This window comes from Gopherus flavomarginatus, chromosome 7 (genome assembly GCF_025201925.1).
Source record: "Gopherus flavomarginatus isolate rGopFla2 chromosome 7, rGopFla2.mat.asm, whole genome shotgun sequence".
In the NCBI taxonomy this organism is placed as follows: Eukaryota; Metazoa; Chordata; order Testudines; family Testudinidae; genus Gopherus; species Gopherus flavomarginatus.
This window is the reverse complement of record NC_066623.1, coordinates 106,112,181-106,125,425: the sequence shown is the minus strand read 5'-3', so window position 1 is coordinate 106,125,425 and position 13,245 is coordinate 106,112,181. Positions and strand designations below refer to the sequence as shown.

General features: G+C 39.0%; 1 protein-coding gene across 1 annotated transcript in view; it reads left to right on the top strand.

Annotated features, from left to right (window-relative positions):
• ZFYVE9 (zinc finger FYVE-type containing 9) overlaps window positions 1-13,245 on the top strand; it is a 98,332-nt gene that overhangs the window by 80,896 nt on the left and 4,191 nt on the right. The window contains exons 11-17 of the mRNA XM_050961653.1: window positions 657-881; window positions 1,551-1,633; window positions 2,236-2,340; window positions 6,428-6,578; window positions 8,181-8,261; window positions 9,583-9,745; window positions 11,531-11,636. Coding sequence (XP_050817610.1) covers window positions 657-881; window positions 1,551-1,633; window positions 2,236-2,340; window positions 6,428-6,578; window positions 8,181-8,261; window positions 9,583-9,745; window positions 11,531-11,636 — 914 coding nt within the window. The remainder of the gene's footprint in view (window positions 1-656; window positions 882-1,550; window positions 1,634-2,235; window positions 2,341-6,427; window positions 6,579-8,180; window positions 8,262-9,582; window positions 9,746-11,530; window positions 11,637-13,245) is intronic.

Here is a 13,245-nt window from a genome sequence, read left to right as displayed (position 1 = left end):
CTTAGTGTCATAGTTAAACTGACCTAAATCCCTGTGTAGACAGCGCTGGGTCAACAGAAGAATTCTTCTGGCGGCCTATCTATTGCCTCTTGGGGAGGTGGATTACCTACGATGAAGGGAGAATCATTCCTGTTGGCGTAGGTAGTGTTCACCCTGAAGCGCTACAGCTGCGCCGCTCTAGCATTTTAAGTATAGACAAGCCCTATGTTTTTAAGCTTTAAGACTTAGTTATATCACATTGACCTCTAAGATGCTTGGGAAACCCAAATTGAGGGACATCACTGATGCAGCAGATCACAAAGCTTGACATGATGTGGGAATCGCTTATTGCATGTGTAAAACTTTTCTAAACTTAGTTTTAAGGACTGACATAATTTGCAATGGTTGAACAAATCTGTTGCCTCCCCAATATGTTTTGATGCATCTGTAGTCTGAGGTGGAAATTTCAGCACAAAGATACTGTAGAATAAGGGGTAACCTGAACTTTCTTGGGTAGCAAGTATTTTCATTCTGTAATGTGACGAATGGGAGTTAACTAAGGATGTAATTCCAGGAAGAAAAGTGTGTGTTTAATCTTATTTTTCTCTTTTAAAACCAGTTAGTGACTTTTTTGGTGGACTTTAGTGCAGTAAAATAATGAACTTCATGGTTCCTAGGTAATGTCGTGGGCAGCTTGGGACACTCCTTTTTCAGCCAGAGTTTTCTTGGCAGTAAGGAACATGGTGGATTTTTATATGTGACATCTACATATCAGTCACTGCAGGACCTGGTGCTCCCAACTCCACCCTACTTGTTTGGTATTCTCGTTCAGAAATGGGAGACTCCTTGGGCTAAAGTGTTCCCCATCCGACTGATGCTGAGACTTGGAGCTGAATACAGACGTAAGTAGCATGTGTAAGTAGCATGTGTTCTCTTAACTGTAGTAATATATATTATTGACTTATTACAGGAAGCAAGTGGCAGAATTTAATGTAAAATGATGAAGTCTGTAGGTGATTATTAAAACATTAACAACCACATTAATAAAGATCATTAATTTCGGCATTCATTGTTTGGTTGAGGGGTGTGTGTGTGTGTGTGTGTGTATAATTAGTTTAACTTTTATGTGTATCTGTTATAATTGATGAACACTTAAACAAGTGATCTGATATTCAAAGCTGCTGTGGTTCACAGGCTGTCATGGATTTCAGTAGCTCGGGGGACACAGTACTTTAGAAAATAAGGATTTAAGAGCCTTACTTTAGACATCCTTTTTGAAACTCTTGGCATAATTTATATTTAGTTCACTTTTCCTCATAAATTTGCTGCAACATAATGTAACATGACCAAGCACATCCCTGTGCATGTTAAGTTGTATCATAGATAAAATTTTATATGGATAAGTGTGCCAGGGAATGCAGATATTTTGCTGCCATTGGCATGTCAGAAATGTACTTTTCGTCCTTCTGTTTAGATTTTCCTATATGAAGAGGCTTAGATTCAGTCCACTTTTTGCATAACCTTTCAGTAGGTGAATCTGAATCTGATTACTCATTTTTTTATTTTCCTAGTTTATCCATGCCCACTTTTCAGCGTTAGATTTCGTAAGCCATTGTTTGGGGAGACTGGACACACAATTATGAATCTTCTTGCAGTAAGTGATGAGTGGGGTTTTTGTTTGTTTGTTCTGTCTGTATATATGGAAGGGAATGTTGTACTATAAGATTATCTTAATTTATTTGTATAGTAACTAACTTGCAAAACACTGTTATTGTGGTATTTGGGTGGTGGCCTATTGTCTAATCTAGATATCAGACAGCAACTTTTGATGATGCAATAAATATTAATGATGTGCCCAAATCAGAACTCTGGGTCTTGAACCACTGTGAATTTTTGGATCTGGATCTAAATTTTGCTGCTCAGACCACTGTTAAAAAATTTGGTCATAATTCTGTGATTATAGAAAGTTCTAGCTGGAGCTAACTTGTTAATTCTTAAGTGTAGGGAATTCTCCATTTGGTACATGCCTTACTCTTACTCCTGGTGAATCTGAGGTCTCTGTCTAATCTAGCAGAATGCAGAAAAAGATCACGTTTTCCTATCTAGAGTAATGGTGCATGAGTCAGGAGAATATTAAATTTTATGCATTATACTTCTATTTAATAGTTCTGTACCTTGGTCTCTTTCTGAAAGGAGAACTACCCTGTGTCATTAATGACTACGTTGTTTCACTTCTTTGTTCCTCTAAAACACAAGGACTTCAGAAATTACCAGTATACGTTGCCAGTGGTCCAAGGTTTAGTGGTTGATATGGAAGTGAGAAAAACCAGCATCAAAATCCCCAGCAACAGATATAATGAGGTAATACTTGAGTAAATATATATGTGTAATCTAGTACAATTTAAAGATGAGAGAGATTGGGTCCAAAGGAATTTATTGTGTTTGCCACTGGCAGTGAAAACTGCCTCAGAATTAAACTATAAATGTATTATGTATACATTTTTTATATATGAATTGCCTACAGAAATGAGTTATGCACAGATCAGTTCAGTGTGGCATTAGTTAAAAATAATGAATAGTTGCTCTTCTTTATACAGAGGTTATTACTTTTAAATAAACTTCAAATGTAATTAATTGAAAATCTGGGGTTAGAGAGTTGCACATACTATTCTGATTTGAGTAAAATCAGTTAAATAACACATGCTGTATGGGTGTAAAGTGAGGAAAAAATGAACTTTCTCCAAGTACATGTTGTGTATTCGTAGTGTTTGTGAAGGTATTTGTTGGATCTTTGAAGATTTTAATGCAAAATATATCTCTGCACATTAGAAATAAGAGTTTGATTTAATTGCATGAGAAAAGCTTCAGCTGTCTTTTAGACTTAGCTGATGTTCACAGTCAAACTGTTGAGTGACAATCATTGTTGAGTGATTTGAACAATATTGGGGACCAAACAATGGAGAGGTAATAATTCAGTGGTGAAGTATCTAAAGGGCTAGTGACAAATGATCTCCTTGAGGTTTTAAAGGAAATCAGTAGCGGAGACAGGAGTCAGTCTTATGCTTTCCATCTATGACATAGCACCAAATAAGAATGAAACAGAATTGCAGAGAAATGGATTTTAATACTTGCCAAATAGAGATGGAGCATCAACTTGAGAAAAGGATGCATTTGTATTAATTCTTTCAAAGAGAAATGATCTGTCCAGGTAGATTCCTGCAAGCACTAGAGAGGTTTGCAAACAAGAGAATTTCTTATAGATACAACAAATAAACCTGGGCACTAGACTAGGATTAGCCCTTTAATATCCTGCTGATTAGTCACTTGAAAAAAATACCTGAACGAACAGCTTCTGGGTTACGGATATAAGGGGATCACCAAATTTGAATTTTCTTGAGGAAAAACTAATAAGTATAAAGGGGTTGCACAAGACCAGTCCCTCCACAGTTCTGTTCAAACAGAACAGATATCAAGATTCCACAAGCACTGCAGAACTTATTTGATGAACTGAAGTCTTGAAATTGTACGATGCAGTGTGGTTCTTAATGAAGTTAAAAATTGATTTTGGAGGTGAACTAGAATTGTCCATTTATCTGGAGGGAAGCCCTGAATTCAGTGGATTATTGAACAAAATATATGGAAGAACTTACTTTCAAAATAATTTCTTGACTAACCTCTCTTAGTTTAAATGTATAATGGTTGAAATATGACTTAATTTGAGAGTTTGAGCTATTCCATTATTTGAACCAATGTAAATTAGGAACAGATAACTGCAGGAAGGTAAGAAAGTCAAATTCAATTTAAAAAGGAAAAAGGAATTGTTAATATAAAATAACCATTGCAAATTTGAACACACAATCTCGAGAAATGCTAGGGTTCAAATTCTCAAATAATACTAACTTTGTCAACTATATATATTAAATTTAATTTGAATTTTGTCTAATTAATAATCCAAAATGGTAACTGTTGCTACAATGCTAAATTTTGCATTTCTTGACCTCTTGTATTTACATTTATAACATTAATGTTGTAAATAGAGCTATATGTTGTATGCATTTAATCTTTTTTCCTTCAGGGATGGGGTGGGGGCAACCGGAGTCCATCACCCAGCCTCTGGAGAGGCTAGGATCTCTGAGAATACTTCTCCTGACGCATGCATTGATGTACCAAGGAACGCCTTGATGCATTGAATGTAAACCTTCTAGCCCTAATGGGATGCTGGGTGGAGAACTGAGGGAAGGGGAGTATGTGGAGGGTAGGGGCACTTACAATGCATCAGTGAGAGGGATATAGTATTATACTAATTTTACAGATTGGGAAACTGAGACAGCAGCTAAATGACATGCCCAAAGGCATACAGGGGACCATGACAGAGCCAGGATTAGAACTGAAGTGCTCCTAGCTCCCAGTTCTGTGTTCAGACCATACTGGCTCCCAAGAAGTAATATGCATTCCTTTGAGAAGAGAACAAGCAATTGCCTTATAAGAGTTGTGCCTAAAATGTATCACTTTTGCAGACTTGTTTGAGACCTCATCGAGGTGTTTCCTGTGCAGAATGGCATTTTTAAAAGCTCTTATAGCATCAGAGCAGATGCTGCATTTCATATAAGGTTTTATATAACTGAATTCATATTAGGTTTTCCATACAAAATGCATTCCAACATGCTTTAGAGTGGAAATAATAGTGGGGAGAGTGAAAATACGTATATAGGCAATGGGAAAAGCTATTTTTAGATGAGATTTGAGAAGATGGAATTACTGAGGCAGAAAGATACAGGAAGGCTAGTAACTGAATTATAAGGTGTATTAATTCTTGACTGCCATTGTGAAGGGGAAACTCCCCCCCCCATTTCAGCCGGTATGGATCTAAAGCTACTGTACTTGAAGATTGTATATGCAATACACAATAGATGGTAGTTAATTTCACTATGGTTTAACTGTTTGTCCAGGGTTTGTTTATTTGTTATCTTCAGTTTTGTATTGTTTGCTAACTGTGCTAAACTGAAGCTTGCGGAAATGCCTGTAGTAAAAAGGTGTATCAGCAGCTCTGTATTAGGTTGGGTTCAGTTTTCTGCTTGAAGCTGGGATTCAGCCTCTTGATTATGTGAAGAATACAATGTATCTTCCTCAAAATTTACAGCACAGGAAAAATTGACATTTCTGGAGATTCTCAATTAATCTCTTTTTAAACATGAGACTTTTTTGAGAACTTTTTTTTTCACCTCTTTTCTAACTAAAGGCTGGTTTGTATCATTCAGACTGTCCATTCAGTTAAAACTACTGAAAACTCATGCACGGGCTACATTTGGGGAGTGTGCCTGTAATTAAGCAAAGGTATTAACAATTACTGTATTCGGTCTTTGTCTTTACACTCGTAATTTTCCGGTACTCAAAATGATTGTCATTTCCTCTAACTGTCACTGGGACTTAAAGATACCCAGTTGCATTGAAGTTACTCCTGCCCTCACTACAGATGCCTGTCATTTAACTAATGCCCTGCCATGTGAAAGTGAGGCTGCCATGTTGTTTCTAATGGGACAGGGCAAATGGTGCCCTTGGTAAAGGTGCCTGCCATTTCACTGAAGTCTTGCCTTTGGAACATGAGGTGCTGAAACCAATAATGAAACACACTGCAGTAATTCAAAACCTTAACTATGATTTCATATCTCACCCCCCCCTAAAACACACCACACACTTAACCTGTGCATATATGTGAGTGTTGAATATTTGCTGATATTGTAAATAAGGTTTTGTGTTGTACTGAGCAGGAGATTAATGTGTTGTGTGTAATGGGCTTCCTTTTCACTTGGAATCAAAAGAGTGTGTGTAGTGTCTGGTGCTGTCAGTGAAAATGTGTTGATGTGAGCACGAGGGTTCGTTAAGAAGTGTCCCATAATGTGATATTTTCCTTGCTTTTTTGGGTTTCATTGAGAGGTTGTTACAATTAATCTTATATGCAGTAGTGTTTTAGCTATGTTGGTCTCAGAATATCACAGACATCAGGTGGGTGAGGTGATCTCTTTTCTTGGACTTACTTCTGTTGGTGAGACAAACTTTTGCATTTACAGAGTTTACACAGTCCAGACATGAAGAAGTGCTCTGTGTAAGCTTGAAAGCTTGTTTCTCTCATGAGCAAAAGTTGGTCCAATAAAAGAGATTACCTCATCCACCTTGTCTCCACAATTAATCTTACATGCTTATGCTCCTAAATTTCATTCACTTTCAGTGAGACTTAAGCACTTTTGAAAATGGGCATAGGTGCTTCTGAAAATGTTATGATGTGAGTGTTGTTGCCAAGTTTGCTAGTCTTTGCAAAGGTGTCACAGTTGAATACATTCTAATAAGATTCTTCAACCAGATTAAACCACGCAAGCCACCGTTTAGGCTAATAACCCATGTGAAGGATTTGAGGCTAAATGAAAGTGATAAACTTTCTTTTTGTTTGCAGATGATGAAAGCCATGAACAAGTCTAATGAGCATGTTCTAGCCGGGGGAGCATGCTTCAACGAGAAAGCAGACTCTCACCTAGTGTGTGTCCAGAATGATGATGGGAACTACCAGACGCAGGCCATCAGTATTCATAATCAGCCAAGAAAGGGTGAGATGGGACAGGTCTAAGGGAGCAGATGGAGGCTTTTCCCACCCAAAGCGCCTTGCATGACTTTCTTTTGTCTATTGTGCTGCCATTAAATATGTAAATATGCCAAAACAGGTTTTGCCTTTAATTCATGGACCTTCTGAAATTAATATTTAGCACAGAAACCAGTTACAATTGTATGACTAGAGAGCTCCTACTACTTGATGGGCCTTGGCTTCCATACATGCAGCATAATGGGAAGGCCCAATGCAAATATGTGAATAATAAGGAAGTGCCCTATTTGCCTCTGGATTACCCTGCCCATCCTCCTGGCACTCCTTTTCAATGTCCTCAGTTGAATCTGGTGTTTGAAGTACACCTCTACCCCTATATAACGTGACCTGATGTAACACGAATTCGGATATAACGCGGTAAAGCAGTGCTCCAGGGGGGCGGGGCTGCGTGCTCCGGTGGATTAAAGCAAGTTCAATATAACGTGGTAAGATTTTTTGGCTCCCGAGGACAGTGTTATATTGGGGTACAGGTGTATTGCATACTGTTGATGTGGATTTTTGTTCCCTATCTGTGGTTCAGATCACACCTCTCTATGGTTACTGGTGGTGGTCTGAATTTGTCCAGCTGAGATTTGAGTTGGCAGCTTGCCAGTTCAAGAGCCTCACATAACTGACATAAAATAAAGCAGGTTTTCACACCCCTCAGGGACATAGTTATACAGAAGTAAGTTTGTAGTGCAGATCTAGCCTTAATGTACCTAACCCCTCCTCACGGACAACTGCAAGAGCTTTGTGTGTGTATGTTAATTAGACTATTTGATTTTCAGGCTTCATTTTTTATTAAGACCAGGTGAAATGATGCAATAGCAACTTAACATTTTAAGAATTAAAATGTTAGGGCTTTTTTTTTTTTTTTTTTTTTTTTTTTTTTTTACCAGACTTCATGTCAGATTTGATAATCTTATGTAGAAGCTCCATGATGTCTCCAAATGACTACAAATTTTTTTTCTAACCCTGAACATTCATGATCTTCACTCACAACTTCAGGATATGCGTTGGCATGTTGGTTCCTTTAGGGCTGGCACTAACTTCTAAGTAGTATTTTCTGTGCATAGAGCATGGGAGGATGGATTTCAAGGAGCTCTGTTGTGGTACTGAAGACACAATGGCCATTCAAAGGGCTTTTGCTTTTAAGCTGGCTGGCAGCTAGTTTAGAAAATTTGAGCCACTCTCCTGACTGGTCAGTAGTACAATGTCATCAGCAAAAAGCCCAAGTAAGATTGTTTCTAATCGCCTGAGGACTTTTTAAAGGTCATAATGTGCATGCTTACCCCTAAAACAAACCCCTCATTCTTAGTGAAAAATAAACTAATTAAATATTAATATTCTTTGGTTGGCAAAAATTGTCATCAGGTTTAGAATATCGTCAGCCAAGGGCACCCTTGCTGCCCAAGCATCTGATACACACTGGAATCATAGTAACTTTGTGCTACATAATTCCTTATTTAGGTTATTAGCTTCTCTGTGGATGATACAGCTGCAATACCTGATTCTTGCATAAGGCATTGCTTTGACAGGATCCTCTCTAAAATCAGTCTTGTTATTGCAGTGACTGGTGCCAGCTTCTTTGTGTTCAGTGGAGCTTTAAAAGCCTCTTCGGGCTACCTTGCCAAGTCCAGCATTGTAGAAGGTAAGGAATGAACAGCTTGCTCAAAGAACGTTGCTTCCCTCCTGAAAACTGTATATTTGAGCAGCATGCACAGCTTAGTTCTTGTGCCCTGGGTATTTGAGAATCACTCTGGTTACTCAGTGTTATCTGACTCTTCAGCTAAACACAATTTTCCATTATGGCCTGTAACTTAATTTAACTGAGAAAATGAGAATAACTAGTCCAGATGCCCTGGGACACCAGTACAAGAAAATGAGGGTAAACGTGAAATACTTGGCTCCTGTGCTGGGGATCAGAGCTTACAATCCTTGACTGAAGTAGAAAATTGCAAGCATGAGAAACTTGGAGTTTATCTCCATAGCAAGAGATGAAGCCCTGCTGTGCATTAGCCTGTTCATTTTAGCTTTGCAGTGGGCAAGCTTATAAATTTCTGAGGTTTGTATCCTAATACGCTGTCAGGTGATAGCGTAAAAGGTCAAGCTTGTTTAAACGGGGTTGTCACCATAGTTCATTCCTTCTTTGCCATCAGAGTCAGATGATGGAGCTGAGTCTCCAGTTTGTGCTCTCTCTCCTATATTTTTGAGGGAGGGTCATGGCTTATAAAAGTGCCACATTAAAACAAGGCTGAGTATATGTCGTTTTGCTGCATTCTTTACTTAAACCAGAAATGATTTTTTTTAGTTCAGGATGCTGGGTTGGAAACTCATCAGCTGGAGAGTTGGGATACCTCAAGGAATTAGTAACTTGCTGTTTTATGGAACTGTTTGTTACCAAGTTACTTGTGCAAACACAGTTTATTCAGGCTGGTAATATCCAAAAGCTGTGACTTATTTTTGTTTAACAGCCTGTGTGAAATGAGTTGCTGGCTGTGGTGGGATTCCTGGTGGGCAAGTGTCCACATCACAAACAACACTGTTGCTGCTGGAATCCTTCTTGCTGGTCTCATTGGAGGCCAAATATTTGAATGATCATGATGGTTTACCTCTCGTATCTTGAGGTGGGATTTCCAGAACAGGGGTGCAGTGCAGTGGCAGGGCTGTGCGTGTAAATTCATGGTTGCCATTGCTAAGGTTGAATCTGTTCTGTAGGTAGACTTCAGCTTCCACTGGTATGTCCTCCAGGCTGTGTTCATAAATGTTACATGGTATAAACGACGTGTTGAGGATGGCAATGCTACTAAGCCAACAGCTTTCTATAGCGTTACTACTTGTGGCCTTTCAAATAGATATTGCACGTTGACATTGAATCCTAATAGGAAGAATGCTTTGAGCTCTCTTGTGAATGTTCTTTCTTAAATGTGGCTGTTGGTTGTTTCTGATCATGATAATTCTTGATTCTTTAGATGGTGTAATGGTCCAGATAACTGCTGAGAACATGGACTCTTTGAGGCAGGCTCTGAGAGAGATGAAAGACTTCACTATTACTTGTGGCAAAGTAGATGCTGAAGACCCTCAGGAACACGTTCATATTCAGTGGGTGGATGATGACAAAAACTTTAACAAGGGGTGAGTAGATGAAAAATCCCTTGACACTTCTACAGTGTTTATTTGGCTGTTTTGTCTGCTGCTGTGTGTCTGTATAGCGTACTAAGAGCATGTTCTATCTATGAAGAAGAATCCACATGCTTTGTGATTTTTAAAGTGCTCCAAGTTTCCCAGATAACATTTGTGACAAGATAAAGGAAGTCTAATCATAGAAGCATTTGACTTTTTGCAAAATAATTCTTTATTATATATGTTTGTTAAAATTCTGAGGAGCTGATCCTGAAAGGTAAAGAGTCACTTCCTCGAATCAGTATGGACTGAAGGTGCTTAGCCCCTTGCAAAGTTGCACCATTAGTTTGAGAGATCAGACTTTTGAATCCATTTTTAAAATGGGGCTGAGGTAAATAGAACTTCAGTGCATCAGTTTAGAAAGTTATCAAGGCTACAGAAAGATTTCTGCTATTGCAAATTTCCAGTTATTTTAAACCATTATACTGGTTGTAAAAGGCCACCTCGCTGCTAATTTTTGAGTGCTGAATCATGCACGCTAGGAAAGTTTCTTATTCCTTCCACTAAGGTGGTGGTGTGGGTAAAATCTGATACATGCTGGACAGCAGCAGTGAATCTATAACCTTGAATCTGAAACCTTAACAATCAATGCAAGATGGTGAGTACCTGGCAATTTAAGCAGTAGGGCATGCAATGTGATGGGCGAGGTTGAAAACTTGAAAAAGCATGGATAGTAGCAGCAGACTAGAAAAGGAGACAGTTCTTTAGGTAAAGACATTTCACATGTGTTTGGGACCGTTTGTGGAGTCCCACAGAAGTCACCATTTCAGGGCATTAGTTGGGCTGCTTGTTCTTTTAAATTCAGAGTAAGTAACATTTTAAACATGACTGAATTGTATTATTTGATTTGATATTTATAAATAAATAAAATTCCAATAAATGTGCAATAAATCTACATAGGTTTCTGTATGTTCCATGTGTAGAGAGCTTATCAGTCCCTTGTGAGGTCACAGCTCAAATATAAGGCTATTGCAGACCTAAGGCAAGCTACCTCTCTACCCTCTAGCCTCAACTCCACCTAGTCTAGGAGGATTTCAAGTCTAGATACTATATCTGATTGTTTCCTGTGTGATATGGCAGAAAGCACTGCACTTTTCAGCTGTCTCCATTGTATTTATCTGGGGTAAACTCTCAACACAGCAAGAAGACCATTTCAAAAAGCCTGATTACTGTTGAGATCCATGCACCTGTTCACACCACCACAATTGGAATTAGCGATGATATTCAGTACATTGAGAGAGAGCTTTCTCTGGAGATCTCCCTTCTGGGATAGTTTGTGTTTGTCCATTTTAGCAAATGTGGCAAGTCACTGTGTGGCCGTTTAGAGTGCTCACTTTTCAAATAGCCTGCAGTGGGGTCACTTTGAGAATCCAGGTAAGTCAAAACAAGTGCCCTTCACAACCCTTATACACCTCTACCCCGATATAATGTGACCCGATATAACACGAATTCGGATATAACGCGGTAAAGCAGCACTCCAGGGGAGCGAGGCTGCACAGTCCGGCGGATCAAAGCAAGTTCGATATAATGCCGTTTCACCTATAACGCGGTAAGATGTTTTGGCTCCCAAGGACAGCGTTATATCGGGGTAGAGGTGCATGAGGTATTCCTTTACAATGTCCTCTGTTCTGCTAATCTACTCAGATGGCCAAATTTGAAATCAGGTTTTATATGATGGCATTTAGTGTTTGGAGGCATTCTGCTAACTTAAAGTTGTTTTTCCCTTCCTCTTTCTAGTGTTATAAGCCCCATTGATGGCAAATCCATGGAGTCTATAACCAGTGTGAAGATATTTCATGGCTCGGAGTACAAAGCAAATGGAAAAGTCATTAGGTGGACGGAGGTAAGAAAACAAAACTAATCTGCACATAAAACAAGAGTCTTGGTGCTTTGTGACTAAGGAGCTATAGAATGTAGCCTCCCTTTGACCAGAAACCAACTCTACTTGCTCTGCCCACCAAACTGAAAGCAGTAAGATTTTTATGGGGAAACAACAGTGGCCTTTGCACTAGGGATGTAAATATCCATTAAAAGAATTAACCATTTAAACAATTAAAATGATGATGTTTAATTGCTTAACTGATTAAAGGGAGAAGGGCTTGGGCCGGCGTGGCTGGGGTTGGCGGGCCGGCATGGGTAGGGCTGCTCTGGCCGGCCGGTGCAGCGCCAGGGATGGGGGTTTATGACATATGCTTCTGGTTAATTGTTTAGTATTTTACTTTGCACCTGCCAGGAGGTCTTCAGTGACTGCATAATGTATAAGTGGCAATATCATGCCATTGAAATGTCTTGAGGTGCTACAGAGCCCTGGAAATAAGTAGTCACACATCACTGGCCATCCCACCTAGTGCACTTTTACTGAGTTTTGGGACAATCTGCATTCAAGTTGAGGGTTGAGGAAAGTGCTGTAGCTTTCCATTATCTAAAGGGCACAAGCCTGTGTATTTGTGTTGAAGTTCTGTTCAGCAAGAGCATTTAATGGGACAAAATCCCAAACAGTTTTAAAATATCAATTATTTTGAGCTGCAAACTGCATCTTCCCAGAATAATATCCATTCCATGTGGTGCAGTCAAACGGCCAGTGCCAAGGAACTCAAAGCTGCTTTTATAAAGGATTGGTTTTTTTTGTAATACTTAAACTTAATCTTGCTCTTTATTGACCTATTAACAGTTTGGGGATAGAGCAACTTGAGCTCTGAAATGGCAGCAAAAACACAACAGGAAAAGACCACACTTGGTGAATAAATTGTATGAAAAGTTACAAACAAGGTGCCATAGTATGAATGACTTGGGTTATTTGTTTTGTCACCCAGCATTGGCCATGGTGTTACTCGACTTACAGGGCTGGAGCTGTGGATTTTGCCAGCACAGAAGTGTTAATGTTAAATGGTTCTTTGCAAACTGTTTCAAATAATTTGCTCAGTGTTAACTGAAGGGAAACCAGGCCAATTTTAGCTGTGCCACTCATCAGACATGTATTCTTTTCCCAATATTCAGGGTGATTTGAGAGAATGTTGCAATGTTTAGTTAATAACTGTATAAAAAATTCTGGCTTCTTTCAGATTGCGGGGGTTTCTACCATAACACACTATGTATTCTGAAGTCACTTTAATAACAACACGCTTCAAAAATGATAGTGTAATTTTCTGAAGTGGAATGGATGTTTAGTCTACTTACAATGTTTAAAAAGTCTTTTTATTTAAGGCAAGAGTGTGGAAATGCACAGTCCCTTATACTACTAGGGTGTATTGTGAATTTCTGATTCAGTTAGAGCACACCCTTTTAAACAAAGTCCCTAGAGCACTTTGGGATCAATCTAGGAGTGAGAGATCAGGACCATTCCAGTCTGTATCCTTATAACTCTTAAACCCCTTTATCCCCAGTTATCAGACCTGGCTGATGGAGACTCATGCTGATGAAGACTGGAGTTACTTTAAATCCTGTGAACAGAA